The 18,349-nt window shown below is 42.7% G+C and overlaps 1 protein-coding gene and 1 pseudogene across 2 annotated transcripts; both read right to left on the reverse strand.

Moving 5' to 3' along the window:
* Window positions 1-1,937: 1,937 nt before the first annotated feature.
* On the reverse strand, window positions 1,938-3,406 carry LOC311241819 (retinoic acid receptor RXR-beta-A-like; annotated as a pseudogene). The gene has a single exon. The product of its transcript is annotated as a retinoic acid receptor RXR-beta-A-like (transcript).
* Window positions 3,407-4,265, reverse strand: LOC311242068 (retinoic acid receptor RXR-beta-A-like; the record flags this gene model as incomplete). Its single annotated transcript, XM_084331019.1, has 1 exon — window positions 3,407-4,265. A coding segment is annotated over exon 1 (708 nt), but the record flags the coding sequence as incomplete, so codon positions are not given.
* Window positions 4,266-18,349: the final 14,084 nt, after the last annotated feature.

Consider the following 18,349-nt stretch of genomic DNA (forward strand, 5'->3'; position numbering starts at 1 on the left):
AGCTTGCAATGTATCTACAAACATTCGATCATACAAGATACATTCACGCACATGGATTCAATAAACACATGCATATATATATATATATATATATTCGAGTTACACATGCCTTGAATTTACCATTTATTGAATTGAAATTACCTGGCATCCACTCGTCAATATCATCAGCGATGTCGATCTCAGACTCATCCGAGGTGTGGGAGGACGGCGGCGACACATGCCGGGTCTTCGCAACCCGCTTCCTTGTTGCTCTGACCGGGAGTGGCGCGATCGTTACCGGAGAGCCGGTGGCAGCGGCCACGACCGGAGAACTGATCGGTGCCGGCCTCACCTGAGGCGGAGGTGCACGGCTTGTACCCGCTGTAGCTGCGGTAACCGGGGCCCCAACCCGCTTCTTTGTGGCTCTGACCGGGAGCGGCGCGATCGTTACCGGAGAGCCGGTGGCAGCGGCCACGACCGGAGAACTGATCGGTGCCGGCCTCACCTGAGGCGGAGGTGCACGGCTTGTCCCAGCGACAGCTGCGGTAACCGGGGCCCCAACACGCTTCTTTGTGGCTCTGACCGGGAGCGGCGCGATCGTTACCGGAGAGCCGGTGGCAGCGGCCACGACCGGAGAACTGATCGGTGCCGGCGGAGGTGCACGGCTCGTCCCAGCGGCAGCTGGTGGAACCGGGGCCTGGGTGAACGGCAGTGTAGTCTGGACATATCGGTCCGGGAGTTTGCCTCTCCTAACCGACTTCCTCGTTCTCCGCATTGTGAATACCTACGCTCAACTATGTACTATAAAAACGGCTATGAAAATCTACTAACTAGTGTTACTAAAACACGGACTAAGCACTTAGCTAAAAGTGCTGTACTTGCTACAGTACTGCAACTAAACTAATATTACCTGGTACTACAAAAGAAAATAAGTATTACAAAATGAAGAAAATATATTATCAATCACTACTACTACTAGAAATACTATCACTACTACTATCAATGCTAAATGCTCAAAATCAAATCAAATCAAACGCAACCACCTAAAAAAAACAGAGAAATCTCGTGAGTGGCACTCAAAGTGTTAAGACTGCCATTTTATTTTCTTTGTTCTTTGTTTCCTATTAACTACTGTCGGCGCTTCGGGTCACTGAGAAGCACTTTATAGATGTGATACCACGTTTTTTATTTAATTTTTTTTTATATAGCACCAAAATACAAACACTCGACCGTTTGCTGGCCAGACATTTGATAGTATGTTTTAGAAATAGTACATAGCAAGTGTGCAGTGCAGTCTAATCATTAACTGCAAGGTGATTAGATTTACAAAAACAGCAAAGAAATAAACAACACTAATAGCATATTACCAGACAAATAAAGCTAGTCCACACTCAACACAGTCAAACAAGCCTGGCCGTGTTCAGTTGTGATCACCCACTTATTGTGTATCCCAGATTCACTGTTAACGTGTTTTATTCTGATCATCTGAAAGGGATACAAATACACTAGGAGCTATGGTCGGACACAGTACACGGTGAGTGCTTGGTACAGTAATATACTTTACCAAGATTTGACAAATAAACCTTTTCATATTTTTCTAAGATCTGGTTCAAATTACAAACGATAAAAAGGAGAGAAAAAAAAGCCTCATTGCATAACCATGATCCGGGTTACCTTCATTTTAAAAATAGGTTTGAGGGATCACAGAGAGACAGAATTGACCTATCTCAAACCCACTCTCTTCCCTTTCTCACATCGGTTGCTTCATTGGAGGATCGGGAAAAGAGGGTGGGGTTTTAGATAGGTCAATTGAAGCTCATCATTTGGGGGAATCTAAAAAGCATACACAGTTATATAAAAATGTATACCCAAATGTTTTGCTCCAGTAAGCCAGTATGGGAACTAAAAGGTTCCAATTTTTTTTAAATAAAAAAAAATAATAATAATCTTAGTTATTCATGAAGTTATATTAATATATAGCACCAGCCTAGTTTATGGCAAGTCTTGGGTTTGGTCTAAAGAGCAAATCTGTGGTGCACTAGAATAGTGTAACCCAGACAGCAGTGAGACAAATTGCTGAATTTTTCAGAGAACTAAAAGTGCAGTCCCACTCCAGCAAATTCCCAGACCCCAGCTATCTAAACCCACAGTGCACCTCTTCCAACGACCTAGGACAACTGATGGGGCGCTTCAAGCATTTCCATGAGGAAAGTGGCGATAGTGGTGTCATCAATCAGCTTGAAGAAGAAGAGATGCTCCAAGCACTTCAAGCCAATGGAACGCAGTGCTGGCAGTCTAAGGAGGAGCTTCGCAAACCTTACTTGCTGCTCTGGGTACTTCTGCTTGCAGTAGGACTCCAGTGATGCATAGACTTTCTTTCTAAGGAGCTCCACCTCACCGGTGTTGGATAAATCCCTTTCGCATCTGGGTTGAAGAGAACAATGGCTCGTAGGCAGCCAAGCTCCGTCTTGTCCATTTGCATATCTCTCATTTTACTGACCAGCTTGGTAAGAACCCTGTCAAATATGGCGCCCACCTCTGCACTGTTTGCGTTGTCTCTGTGCAGCTCGGAGGCCAGCAGGACCCCGTCCTTTAAAGCCATGGAGCGGTGAGAGAAGGAGGCGATCAGGAGCTCATTCCAGCCTGCATGCAGGAGAATGACCTGATCATCCAAGGGCAGCTCAGAGAAGTGAGGGATCCTTTTAGCCCACTCCACCAGAGCAAACACCTGCTTATCTGCAGTCTGGCAGATGTTGGTGACGGCATCATGGGGAGTGTTGGCCACAGACCCTCCGTCAGAGTGGAGCTCGGTCCTCTGCTCCACGGCGGTCTCCACCTCCAAGATCTTCTCCACGGGCATCTCCTTGTTCACCGCAATGCTGCACTCCAGCTCTCCCTCCCGTTCGCGGTTCCTCTGACGCTCCTCCTGCACTGATTTTTGACGTTCATCTTGGACCACTTCCCTCTTCATGCCCATGGCCAGGCACTTCTGGTAGCGGCAGTACTGGCAGCGGTTGCGCTGGCGCTTGTTCACCAGGCACTCTTTGTTGTCCCTGCAGGTGTAACTCAGGTCTTTGCCCATGGTGCGTTTGAAGAAGCCCTTGCAACCTTCGCAGCTGTACACTCCATAGTGCTTGCCAGAGGAACGGTCTCCACAGATGGCACAGAGGCACTTCTGAGAGAGCATTATCCCAGGGCTGTGAGCAGACATGGGCCTCAGGCAGAACGGGGGCTTCACAACATCCGAGCTGCTGATCGAGTGCATCCCAGACATTGAAGAGTTAACCTGATTGCTGCTGATGGGTCCGAAGCCCAGCGAGGGCGTGCCACTGGGGGAGCCAAGTGAGGGGCTGATGATGGAGAAAGGGGAACCCAAGGTGGTGGTGGGGCTGTTGGAGGCTGAGCTGATGGGCTGCTGGGAGGACATGGCAAACACCTGCTTATCTGCAGTCTGGCAGATGTTGGTGACGGCATCATGGGGAGTGTTGGCCGCAGAGCCTCCGTCAGAGTGGAGCTCGGTCCTCTGCTCCACGGCGGTCTCCGCCTCCAAGATCTTCTCCACGGGCATCTCCTCGTTCACCGCAATGCTGCACTCCAGCTCTCCCTCCCGTTCGCGGTTCCTCTGACGCTCCTCCTGCACTGATTTTTGACGTTCATCTTGGACCACTTCCCTCTTCATGCCCATGGCCAGGCACTTCTGGTAGCGGCAGTACTGGCAGCGGTTGCGCTGGCGCTTGTCCACCAGGCACTCTTTGTTGTCCCTGCAGGTGTAACTCAGGTCTTTGCCCACGGTGCGTTTGAAGAAGCCCTTGCAACCTTCGCAGCTGTACACTCCATAGTGCTTGCCAGAGGAACGGTCTCCACAGATGGCACAGAGGCGCTTCTGAGAGAGCATTATCCCAGGGCTGTGAGCAGACATGGGCCTCAGGCAGAACGGGGGCTTCACAACATCCGAGCTGCTGATCGAGTGCATCCCAGACATTGAAGAGTTAACCTGATTGCTGCTGATGGGTCTGAAGCCCAGCGAGGGCGTGCCACTGGGGGAGCCAAGTGAGGGGCTGATGATGGAGAAAGGGGAACCCAAGGTGGTGGTGGGGCTGTTGGAGGCTGAGCTGATGGGCTGCTGGGAGGACATGGCTATTTATCTACCCAGCGGAGAGGAGGATGACCTGTTTGAAGGACAACAATCAGGCACACCTTCAACACATTGTTAAAAAATCACATAACTAATTTTTTATTGTGAATTTCCAAAGACACGGGATGCGCGAGGTAACACAGGCCGCAACGCTCAAGGGAAGTTAAACAACACTGATTGCAGAAGCCAGTGTGCATATTAAAAAGTCAAATTTCTGATTTAGATATGGGTACATATTCAGAGTTTGAAAATACTACTTATATTAAGACTGCCATTTTATTTTCTTTGTTCTTTGTTTCCTATTAACTACTGTCGGCGCTTCGGGTCACTGAGAAGCGCGTTATAGATGTGATACCACGTTTTTTATTTACATTTTTTCTCTCCTTTTCTGTTTATTGTTTTCCATTTGTTTTTTAAACTCTCATTTTCCACCTGCTTACCTCTAATTGCAAAAGTAAACTATCGATAGAACAAGAATATTTGTTCCTGGGCGTCTCTCTACACCTCATTAGTTCCTCTGTACTTAATGTTTATGTTCACTCACTAAAGTAAGGCGCCAGCGACTAAACTGTCCCCAGCCTGGGACTCCTCCCTTTTCAATTTGCACCTGACCTTTCATTTACTCAATTTTATTTTTAGTTTTTTTCTCTTTCTTTCTCAAGAGCTATTGTTCTACCTAGTGCTTATTATGGTTGTTTTTTTATTCTACCTAAGAATGCAACGTTTTACAATTGCCTGCATAGTGTCTTAAGACTGTTGTTTAGTGATATTGATGCTTAGAATTATCGTGCTACTTCCTGCCAAGTGTGAAATTGTGATGTATTGATGTTGATTGATTTGATGTTCTGCATAGTGTCTTGAGACTGTGGTTTAGTGATATTGATGGTTGAAATTACCAGGTAGTGTGCCAAAAATGGCACAAAGTGAGGTAATGTGAGTGTAATTTCAGAGTCTTAATCCTATGGGGCCCCACAACAGGGTGATCGTTAAATCCATGAAGTCATGTTATCCTTCTCTCAAAAACTGTTAAAACACTATCCATTCATTATATTCAGAGCAGGCCAGATAACGCTTGCATCCAAGGCCGCAGTGAGCCCTCCGCAAGGGCCCATCCCATGCGACTCCCCAAATGACCATATAAAGCCAACCCAATCAGAGACGGAGGCGTCTCTATCTCACTGTGTTAAGCCATTACAATATTGCTTTGTCTTCACTTTTACTCTGACAGACCTGTGATATGCACTCTGACAGACTAGAAGTCCGTCCGTACGGGCGTACTGTATATATATATTTTCTTCTCTAATAAACCTGTGTTCATTTAACGTGAGTATTCCGGCTGTCTTTCTGCTCCTGTTTCTTCATTTCAGAATACCTGATTCGCAGTGTTGCGCTGTTTTAGACTGCCCGTGGAGAGCCTGGTGGTTTGTACGCTCATAAGGCCAATATCTTATCTCTGTATTTTACTTAAGCATCCCTGGAGACGTCAAAATCCACCACAATACTTCGTCAGGATTTTTTCGAACGGACGTTCGAACCTTTGCTTTTAATTAAAAAAATTCAATTAAAAAAATTATTCAAATTCTTTTTTTTTTATTTCTTTTTTTATTTTGTATATCCTCAAACTAAATCCTCAATTTGAATAAAATGATTAATCTGATTAAATTAGTATTTTTTCTTTTATTAAATCAACTTTCCAGCCCCCTGTCAACTGTCAACCTGAATTAACATTCAGTATTCAATATTGTCTGATTCAATATTAACATTCAGTATTCAAGTACAACAGCTCGCTAGCCGTTGTGGACACTCACCTTTCCAGAGCAAAACGGTTGGCAAGGTACCTTGGTTGAGAAATGCAGGCTTCAATCTATGTTGTTTAGTCTATGATCTGTTCAGTACTGCGCAGTACTGTTCAAAGATGCACAATGAGATCTTCTTCTTCTTCTTCTTCTTTAGAATTTCCGGCCGTGTAGACGCATCGTGGCGTATTACTGCCCCCCGCAATTCTTTTGATGAGCTCTTCTTCTTCTTCTTCTTCTTCTTTTTTCTTTTGAATTTCCCGCAGGCGTATTACTGCCCTCCTCAGTTCTTATACTACGCTAGTGGTGTGCCATAGTTAGGCCTCTGGTAAACCAACTTTTGATTGTTTACCCTCTTCTTCTTCTCATTGTTGATTCTATGCGAATATTATATTGTTCACTCATCCTACCATATTTGAGTTACTGTGTGGAAGTGTGGGGTAACACGTATGAAAGCAACATAAAGCCATTATTTATATTACAGAAGAGAGCAGTAAGAATAGTTCACAATGTAGATTCAAGAGAACATACCAACGAATTATTTATTAAATCCAGACTATTGAAACTTAAAGAGTTAGCTGAAATACAGACTTTATTAGTTTTGTTTAGAGCAAAATGCAGAGTATTACCAGCAAATATACAGAGGTTGTTCGTTCCCTGTCCAGATGACAGCAGAAGGAAATTAAATTTTAAACACCAATTTGCACGAACAACCTTAAAACAAAGGTGCACCTCAGTTATAGGTATCAAACTATGGAACTCCTTGCAGAACGATGAAAAGAGTTCCAATAATATATTTCACTTCAAAAGGTTGTGCAAAGAAAAGATACATAGACAGTATAGCACAGTTTAGTATAATATTGCAGTTTAGCGTGTCAGGATGACGTAGCATAGAGTTGTAGTGTAGGCCAGTATGAGTATAGTAATATAGTATATAGCAGCGTAACATAGAATAATAATATATTAAAATATTGTATAATACTGTACCAATATGGTGTAGAATAAATAGTATGATTTAGTTATATTATAATAAAATAGAAATTAGATAGTATATAGAAGTATAATACATTATATAAGTGTGTGTGTGTGGGGGTGTGTGTGTGTGTGTGTAAATGAATGAACCTAAATATGTAGTTTGACTGATAGATAGACAAAATGGGTTTATTTATGTTGATTTAATTTGGTTGTGTTGATGTTAAATTTTTTTTTTTTTTGCAAATGGGTATATTCTGTTTGGTTTTACACAATATGTCTATCGGTGTGTTGTGTGTGTGTAGGGGCAGGTATATATAAGATTTTTTCTTCTTCCTGTTCCTTTCGGCCATGGTATTTTTGGTGAATTATATGAATATGTACTGTTGGACTGTGGTAATTCCATGTACGAATAAATAAATGATGATGATGAAATATATATAGAGCACAAATGTTCTAGAATGTTTGATTATGACATCATAATGTGACATCACAAATGTTCTACAATGTACTATTATGACATACTGTGCCATCACAAATGTTCTAGAATGTTCTATTTATGACATCATACTGTGACATCACAAATGTTCTAGAATGTTATATTATGACATCATACTGTAACATCACAATGGAACATGTTTGAGTGCCATTTGAATAATATAAATAATGTTTGGTAAGGCTGTCCCCGAAGCGTAAATTTTTTTACCAAACGGTTCGTGCGTTTTGCGAAGCTGATTGGCCACGCACGTTTCTGGTCATGTGACATGGGCGCCCAATCACGTGACGAGCAGTGTCTTAGCCCATTTCCGAGTAGAACAGCCTGCAAACGACCTAACGCCTAGTTTCTGGTTAAGCTTAGGCGACTCTTTCGCAGTTGGTTAAGGTTAGAGGTTGGAATCAGGGCTGGCGTTCTATCCAGGGGCGGGGCTAGGGGGTGGCTACTTGGGCTCAAGCCCCGAATGTTTTCTGAAAAGCCCTGAATCTATTTAAAAAAAAATATATATATATATATATAATTTTTTTTTTTTTTTTTTTGACAATTAATCATTGTTACATGAAAATATGTTTGCACCAGATTTAGCAGAAGCCAAGTTCCATCTGTAGTCTATCCAGCTGCTAACTGTATTTGAGTGAGTTAAGTCTTGGTGTTATGGTAGACTCAGACCTAAGCTTTAAATCACAATCAACAAGTTGACAAAAACATAATTCTTCCACCTTAGAAAGATAGCTAAAGTAATAATAATAATAATAATAATAATAATAATAATAATAATAATAATAATAATAATAATAATAATAATAATAATAATAATAATAATAATAATAATAATAATAATAATAATAATAATAATAATAATAATAATAATAATAATAATAATAATAATAATAATAATAATAATAATAATAATAATAATAATAATAATAATAATAATAATAATAACTTTATTTGTATAGCACTTTTCATACAGAGGTTGCAGTTCAAAGTGCTTCACAACAGTAAAAAATACAGGCATAAGCGAGCATAAAAAGATAGACAGGTAGAATCACAGTGTTTCACATTAGGATCTAGCATCCCAATAGGCTCTCCGCTTACAGTTTTCAGTAACACAAATAGTAAAAAATTGTTTAAAATGATTCAGTTTAAAAATAGTAAAAAAAATTATAAAATAGAACGGACATAAAAAATACAGGCATGAGCGAGCATAGCAAGATATGGCAAATCACAGTGTTTCACATTTGGATCTAGCATCCTAATAGGCTCTCTATTCAGTAATACTCCTGTAATTCCCAACATACTTCCCAGTACATATTGCTGTAACTTTAGTGATATTAGATCACAGGGACACGAACCCACACTGTAACTTTAGTGATACTAGATCACAGGGACTCGAACCCACACTGTAACTTTAGTGATACTAGATCACAGGGACTCGAACCCACTGTAACTTTAGTGATACTAGATCACAGGGACTCGAACCCACACTGTAACTTTAGTGATACTAGATCACAGGGACTCGAACCCACACTGTAACTTTAGTGATACTAGATCACAGGGACTCGAACCCACACTGTAACTTTAGTGATACTAGATCACAGGGACTCGAACCCACACTGTAACTTTAGTGATATTAGATCACAGGGACTAGTACGGCCATTTATAAATCAAAAGGACGCTGAAAACCAGATCCATGCCTTTATCTCAAGCCGACTCGACTACTGTAATGCACTCCTTACCGGCCTCCCGAAAAAATACGATGATAACTATTTTATTGCAATGCACTATTGCATTATTTTATTCTATTTTACTAACTATTTTATTGCACTGCACTATTTTACTTTGTATCAGTGATAATCAAACCGTAAACAAAGATGTAAAAAACAGATCATTTTTCCATCCATACATTTCCGTTTTATACCGTTGTGAATATGAGTGTAGTTTCAGGGTGGTCTGGTGTCATTTCCAAAATGACAGACACCAAGCCACATAGTTTCAAATGGAGTGCAATAACGGCCGCAAGGTGTTAGGCGGCGGTATTGGACTTTTGAGATCTCAGACCCATCCCCAGTGATAACACAGGCTGCCGGCATGTCTTTATGAATGGAAATATCGAATAAAAGAAACAACGATGAAAACCCGACTATACTCTGGTTTTCGGGGGTCTTGGCGCTCAACGTTCAGCGAGTTAACCCTAGATCTTAGATCCTAATATGAAAAACGATGTGATTTAATGTTCTATGTCTTACCTTGACTGTCTATTTTACTGCTATCTATTTTATGCTTTATGTCTGCACTTTATGCATTGCTCTTGATCTGCCAATGTTGTGCTCATTTTATGCCTGTCTTTTTGTACTGTTGTGAAGCACTTTGAGCTGCAATTCTTTTATGAAAGGTGCTATACAAACACAGTGTATTATTATTATTATTATTATTATTATTATTATTATTATTATTATTATTATTATTATTATTATTATTATTATTATTATTATTATTATTATTATTATTATTATTATTATTATTATTATTATTATTATTATTATTATTATTATTATTATTATTATTATTATTATTATTATTATTATTATTATTATTATTATTATTATTATTATTATTATTATTATTATTATTATTATGAATGATTATAGTTTGCTTCATTAATTAAAGGGTGTGAATTTAAGTGTTCTCTAGTGCCTTTTGTCCTCTTTAAGGTGGTGGTATAAGTTAAAGGTTGTGGTGTCGAAGTAAAAAAAATCTATCTGGGCTAAGCCCCGGATCTCCTACAATCCTAAATCCGCCCCTGCCGCCAAGCTGCCAGACATTTACTGTTTTTTTATCGGTTTTTTTCTTACAGTGCAGAGCAGTAGAGAATGAGATATGGAGTTTGCAGTTTGAATAAGACTCACGTATTAGATAGCGTAGTGGGCAGACTAGTGTGATATGCAGTAGCTAGCTGACACATCACCACTCAAGTTGACTGCCCAAACTAGCTTTGCAGGCTTTGCATCCTTAAGTGCAAGTGCTGCAAGAAAGTGCTGCGATTCAGATCATATGATCAGAACTTGTTAAGCAGCGGAATGCTGCATGGGGACAAATTATACTTACCCTGAAGGTAAAAGTGCATATTATTCAGACCATATACCGTAGAACAGTTGGGCCAGGTGCAGCAAATGAAAGTACATATCTGACATAGTTTTATTAGTGTAGTTTGTCTTTAAAAAAAAAATATATATATATATATATATAGAGAGAGAGAGAGAGAGAGAGAGAGAGAGAGAGAGAGAGAGAGAGAGAGAGAGAGAGAGAGAGAGAGAGAGAGAGAGAGAGAGAGAGAGAGGCGGGGATAATACTGGAGAGAGATAATACTGGAGATTCGATTTAGATTAAACTGTGAGCATCTGAACATGACACTGTTCATATTTTTTGCACAATACTGCACAATTGCACAGCTCTGTTATATATTCTATTATTTTGTATTTTTATTCTAATTTAGTTTATATATTCCATTTTACTTTATTCTACTTAATTAAAGAAAAATACTCCTACTTGTTTTTTAAGTGTTGATATTGTCTGTGAGTTTACTGCTATACATTTGCGAAACCTCTTTTCGTTGTACTGTACTTGTGCTGTATAATGCCTATAATGATCTCATCGAATGTTGATGCACCAAATGACCAAGACATCCTTGTATGTGCATGTGCAGGCTTTTAAAGTACTTGGCAATAAAGCCTTTTCTGATTCTGATTGGATTTCCTTGTGTCCAGGTAGCACTACCTCACCCACGACTCTCCTCTCTTGATCCACAGCCACCTTGAAGCTACTGAAGTATCATTTGATGAGGGTGAGCACTGGTTTCAAGAAGAATTCAGACTGGAGATGGTTTTCAGAGGCAATGGCTCAGTTGATGAAGAAGGTGATTTAATTCAGCATACAAGCATAGGTTACACAGCAACAGTGGTCCATCCTGACACAGACAGCTTGGTTCTGTCGAGTGTGTGTCTCAGTTCAATATGATTGCCTTATATATTATGTGCTCAACCCAAATCTAATACTGTTCTGTAATTTGCTACCACTACTGGCCAACTGGATGGGTGGATTTCTGATGGCTGAAAGTGTGTGGGTCGTCAATCAATTGGTCATGGGGTGTGTTTGATCAGATTGCTCTAAAAACCCGTTTGTCCTGTGTTGGTTCAGACATTGGTCTCTTGGGAGGATGCATGGAACAGTGTGTGTGTGTGTGTGTGTGTGTGTGTGTGTGTGTGTGTGTGTGTGTGTGTGTGTGTGTGTGTGTGTGTGTGTGTGTGTGTGTGTGTGTGTGTGTGTGTGTGTGTGTGTGTGTGTGTGTGTGTGTGTGTGTGTGTGTGTGTGTGTGTGTGTGTGTGTGTGTGTGTGTGTGTGTGTGTGTGTGTGTGTGTGTGTGTCAGTCTAGTAACAAAAGGTCATTCAGTCACACCCTAATCAACTGGTTTTGGCCTCCAAGTGGGGGGCTCTCTCTCTCTGGGGAACCTGTTTGATGAGTAAGCTTTGGTTCCAGCCGTTGGGGCAGATGGCTAAATCCACATTATTGTCTGGTTTCAGACTAGCCAGTATGATTATGCTATAATGTCTAATAACCAATCAAAAATATACTACACTACCTCTGCTGCCTCATGGCCAACTTGATGGCCCTCTGCCTACTGGTCCCTGTGATGCCCAGCGTGTTGAAAGCCCTGGAGAGTGACTGGCCCGCAAACCCTCTGCATCCCACCTCAACGGGCACCTCCTTCGCCACCCGTTGCTTCGGCATGCGTCCACGAGCTCAGTGTACTTTGCCCTCGTCCTCTCGTTGGCCTTCTCAACGCGGTCCTCGTGAGTTCCAAGAGAACGACCTGCTTGGAGGCTTCTGAGATCAGCACCATTATCGTTGTTGTGGCAACAGTTTCTGGGAACTTCAGTAGTTTCACCAGTTTCAACTATCAAGCTCCCAGTCTTGTAGAGGCTAATGCCTTATTTATACTCTAGTCAAAGTGGTTGCGAAGGTTGCGGTGAGTCTGCCACAAAAATGCAACTGTGAGCTGACGTGGACAGTGCAGAGCTGTGATTGGCCGCTCCCCTGGGCTGGGCTGGGCCGCGTACGTGTTCCTCTGACGTACTTCCGTATTTAACATTTATCATCTCTGGAGCTCAGTCGGAGCGTTCCATTATAAATCGTGATTAACTACATTACAAACATGGACCAAAGACTGGCCAACGAAGTCTGAAAATATAGCCATTCGGCAGCACAGCCACCTAGTGGTTCGGTGGTGTACTGCAACCCACTCGCTGAACTGACATGGAGGTACGTCGGTCTAGCTCCCATGCTCAGAATATCGGCCATAGCCGGCGTTGAAGCATATCTCTGTGTTAATCCCACTGCAGATTGAGTCCACTGAGGCCTTCAGGACACGGTCATGGTAACGGCCCTCGTCCAGGGCTTTGTGCTGTGGCCTTCAGGACACGGTTACGGTAACGGCCCTCGTCCAGGGCTTAGTGTTGTGGCCTTCAGGACACGGTCATGGTAACGGCCCTCGTCCAGGGCTTTGTGCTGTGGCCTTCAGGACACGGTTACGGTAACGGCCCTCGTCCAGGGCTTTGTGCTGTGGCCTTCAGGACACGGTTATGGTAACGGCCCTCGTCCAGGGCTTAGTGTTGTGGCCTTCAGGACACGCTCATGGTAACGGCCCTCGTCCAGGGCTTTGTGCTGTGGCCTTCAGGACACGGTTACGGTAACGGCCCTCGTCCAGGGCTTAGTGCTGTGGCCTTCAAGACACGGTCATGGTAACGGCCCTCGTCCAGGGCTTTGTGCTGTGGCCTTCAGGACACGGTTACGGTAACGGCCCTCGTCCAGGGCTTTGTGCTGTGGCCTTCAGGACACGGTCATGGTAACGGCCCTCGTCCAGGGCTTTGTGCTGTGGCCTTCAGGACACGGTCATGGTAACGGCCCTCGTCCAGGGCTTTGTGCTGTGGCCTTCAGGACACGGTCATTGGTAGCGGCCCTCGTCCAGGGCTTTGTAACAGCAGCTGAGGAGGTGCTCCAGGGTTTTCCAGAAATACATCAGACCACCGCTGAGGCTACATTTAGGCTAGCTTCAGCCTCCCCCTGTGGTATTTCCCCATTCAGCGGCAGGAGATTTTCCCTATTTCCCTACCTGGACATTTGATAGTATGCTTATGAATCCTAACATTTAGAGGTCAGGTAACTAGACACGTGCTGTCGGTGACCGACAATCCAGCTGCCTTGTAATTTCATTGAGCTGTAATTAACACAACACAATGATTCAATGTCCCCAGTGGCCATATTCAAACTCATTTACTCTATGATTTACTCATTCACTAAATCAAACGGAGAGAGAGAGAGAGAGAGAGAGAGAGAGAGAGAGAGAGAGAGAGAGAGAGAGAGAGAGAGAGAGAGAGAGAGAGAGAGAGAGAGAGAATACTGGGAGTTATATTTCCGTACACACAATGAGTGACTCTGTGAGTGAGTGAGAGAGAGAGAGAGTGAGAGGGGTGTTAGGTTTCCATACACACAATCAGGTCTGCCCATGAGGGGGGGAGGGAGAAAGATCCCTCGGGCCCAGCTGCTAGAGGGGGCCTACTAAATTATATGAGTTAAGCAGGTTTGGGGAGGGCCTCCTCACTGGCTTTTTTTAGGGGCCCAGCCATTTTTGTGTTTGGCCCTGCACAATGTGCATGTGTATAGAGAGAGAAAGAGAGAGAGAGAGAGAGAGAGAGAGAGAGAGAGAGAGAGAGAGAGAGAGAGAGAGAGAGAGAGAGAGAGAGAGAGAGAGAGAGAGATACACAAATATTCTTGCACTATCTGCACTGTACTGATCTGTTTGTTTTGATTGTTTTAACACTGGCTTTGGCAATGTAAACGTATGTTTCCTATGTCAATAAAGCCCATTTAAATGGAGAGAGAGAGAGAGCGAGAGAGAGAGAAGGAGGGAGAGAGACAGCAGTGCACACAGCAGCCTGGGCCATCTCTGCCCCACACCCCGCTGTGACCCACTCCCACTTCAAACGCGCCCGTCACCTCACCACCGTGAAGCACAAACAGAGGAAGCCACCGTCCCCTCCCCACCAGTCCCCTTCACAGCATCGGTGACAGAACTTGTGCCCCTCCTCCCAGACCCCCTCCCCACCCACAGCAGCTGTAGCCTGGCCTGCTGCCACAGCCAACCCCCCCCCCCCCCCCCCCCCACGCTACCTCTGAGCTGGGAGACGTCAGCCCCACAATGGTGGAACGAACTGCCCACCACAGTTAGGACAGCCAAAACCAGTCTAATCTTTCCGCATTGACTAAAGACGCACTTCTTCAACCATTATCTGAAATTAATTTTTTTAGGAGGGAAAGGGGTGTGGTATTAAAATTGGAGACAAATGTTCTGAATGTTCCATAGCTTAGTGTGTAACTTTATTTGATTGAACAGAGAGGCAAATTCTCTGTTGTGTATGCAGACGACCTTGTCCTACCGTCTCCCGCTAAATGGGGACTGCAATAATAATAGAACATAGAACAAAGTAATAATGGTGATAGTAGTGAGCAGTAGTGAAAGGCAGGATTCAGTCAGTCAGTAGTCAAGTCAAGTCAAGTCAAGAGTTTTATTTGTCACGGCATACGGATATACAATGAAATGCGGGTGGTCTTGCCCACAACGATGTGCAATTGGTACAACATATAACATATAATAGAATCCAATACAAAAAATGTGTGCAATAAATTTGTGCAATAACAGGTAGCAGGTCGTATGACGTACCCGCCAGTGTTGCTTTAAATAAAAAAGTAGCAAAAACAAACATAATAGCTAAAAGTGAGTACATCGTTGCGGAGCTAAAACCAGAGGCGTCTGACCAGGGTCGCGTCCTCAAGACATGATAGTATACATGGTCCATAACATAGTAACACGCTACACCAGAGTCCACACAGCGTTTATTATTAGGAGTCAGATAGTACTAACAGTTCTCAAGTTTACCAGCCGTTAGCTCTCCAGCAATTGGCAGCAGTCCATGCCCACGGTTGTGGATCATGACGGCTACTGGCGCAAAGGACTGGCCGAGGCAGTGTGTGTTGTGTTGGTGGTGGGGGGGGGTAAGTCTGACTGAACGTGCTCCTCATCTTGGCTAGCTAGAGGGGGTGGGAGGTGTTTTCCAGTATAGCATCCAGCTTTTTCCTCGTCCTCCTCTCGGCCACCACCTCTAGTTTGACTCCCACTACGGAGCCAGCCATTCTCACTAGCTTGTTAGCATCTCTTGACACTACACTACTACAGCGACAGCTGGACTTAGTAGAAAAGTGCTGCCAGAACTGGTTCCTGGCAGTGAATATGAAGAAAACCAAAGGGTCGTGATTTTTCACAAGACTCAGACGTCAGGAGAACAAATACCAGTTTACCATCGGAAATAATAACATTCTTGAACATAGTATGCAGTGTTTAGTTACACCTACCTTGGTATAACTTTCACAGTATTAGGGTGTCTCAGCACAGCAGTGAGGTGTGATAGGAAGATATTATCATGTCATATAGTTCTGTGTTAAATACATATTTCTCTGTACAAAGCTTATAGTCTGACTAGTATAAAGACACTAGGCGACAGTCTTAACAGTGTTCTTATGGCAATGACCAAGGTTGAGGAGATATGACATTTGGCCTGGACTCCAGTTCGTGTGTGAAGACATAACAAAACCCCTAGACCCGTCTTTTGTTTTCATTCTTCTCATCTTTATTATTAAGTTGGTATCTTATGTACGTCATGTCAATCATGTATTTATTGTAAGTTCTGACCAGAGCTCTCTTGGTCACTTTCTGGTCAGACGCTCGTGTGTCTCTCATGATAAACTGATCATTTTCTATGGCCATGGAAACAGAAATAAACTATGTTCTATGTTTATATATACAAATTGATTCGTCTGAATTTCTAAAGCTCCACTGTTTGGCTCATTTGAATATTCCACAACATATTCTTTCCAAATTCCAATAAAAATGATTTAAGAGTGAGGTCAGAGGTGGTGCCCCCTTTCCGTCACACCCTGAAACCACTGTGTTGAAGTGTCCTTGAGCAAGATACTTAACCCCTAACTGCTCCCGATGAGCAGGTTGGCACCTTGCATGGTCGCCTCTGCCGTCTGTGTATGAATGTGTGAGTGAATGGGTAAAATGTGAGGAACAAATTGTAAAGCGCTTTGGATAAAAGCGCTACAGTATATAAATGCACCATTTACCAGTCTCACACCAACACTGCTCTCCAAACACCAATCAGAATATACTGAATGATCGAGTACTGCAAAGAAAAGTATTTGGAACGTTGCAAGGAAGAAACAAAAAGTAGAGTAGAATATTATCTGTCCCCTAACAAGAGATTATGAATGTGTAGCAAGGCAGAGCACTATGCCACCCTAGGTTTAGTCCAAGAGTTTAGGGAGCTCTGTATTCTATATACTTCAAAAGAGGAGGTTCTTTTATAGGTCTCCGGGCAAGAGACAACAGGCACAAAGAATTCAAAGTTACAATTTTATTTGTATACATTATAACCAGAGTGCCATGTTTATTTTAGTAGTCTCCATGTTTAAAACCAATTAAAACAAGTAAAAACACTATAAAAAGACAGTGGATTTACATACCTTGAGCACAGGAAGGAACACAAACCAAAACACACAAGAAATGTTAACATTCAAATTACACTCAAACGACAAGACAATAAGGTGTCCTCCTGCACTAGACCGCCATCCAACTGCTCTTCTGTTTCCATGAGGTGAGGGCTTATATACACAGGGGCCGGTCATCAGCACACCTGTGACAGATAGAACACAATCAGCTGGGGAACATCAAGTCAAGTCAAGAGTCAAGAGTTTTATTTGTCACGGCATAAAGTATACAATGAAATGCGGGTGGTCTTGCCCGCAACGATGTGCAATACAGTGGTACAACATGTAATAGAATCCAATAAAAAACAACATTGTGCAATAAACAGGTAACAGGTAACAGGTAGCATGGTGGGACATCTCGGTATCTGTACATAGTTATTTACAGGGCATATAGGACATGCTAGGTAGCTTAGGTAGTGCAATACACTGTTACTGTTGTTATACTAATTTAAAGTGACCTTTCCTTTTTGGCCATAAGTGTGGGCGTGTGCGGCATGAGTGTGTGTCTGCTCATGTTAAAGTGTTAAAGTGGCTGCTAGTGTGTGAGCGTGCACAGCGTGCGTGTCGTGTGTGTGCTCATGTGTGCTTGTGTGTGGATAGATCAGTGTTCTGTGGCACTCAGTGTTCATTGTATCAAGGGACCGTGTGCAATTTACAGCTAATCAAAACATGCGATATAAAATCACTACAAACCAAGGAATAAAAATCAAACAAATCTAAAAACATTCAAAATAAAAGCACTGCACACTAAAATCCAAATAAAAAACACCAAACCGTAAAAGGCATCAGGTTCATCTGGTTACAAATTGGCAGAATATCTCTCCACTGTCGGAGACAGAAAGCAAACCCTAACCAGACTTGGTTACCATTATTTACCATTGAAAAAGGAAGACACAAAGAATCCTGGCAACCAAGAGAAAACAGAGTATGCGGTCAATGTTAGACAGAATGATGCACTTCCTACAATGTGAGACATTCAGCCAAATAAGGAACATCAACTTTAACATGTGCAACTCTGTCATTTCAGATTTAAAGAGAGCTTAATGTGGATCACCAACTAAATTAAGAATTCCAGTGTATTTTGCCCAGGAACATTCAATCACTATTAGTGAACATGAGCTACTCTCTCTTCCCAAAGCCAGAAACCAGAGAAGGAAGAATCAAACTTGTGATGTCATCAGTTATAAAGTCCCGAACTGCTCCATTAACAATGAATGGGAGACTTGATTGTGTGGACCCACAGAATGTTTGTTTCATTATTTAACCCTTTCACTACCACACTACAGAAGGTTAACCTTTCACTACCA

Source organism: Notolepis coatsorum, assembly GCF_963971535.1.
Source record: "Notolepis coatsorum genome assembly, chromosome: 15".
NCBI lineage: Eukaryota > Metazoa > Chordata > Actinopteri > Aulopiformes > Paralepididae > Notolepis > Notolepis coatsorum.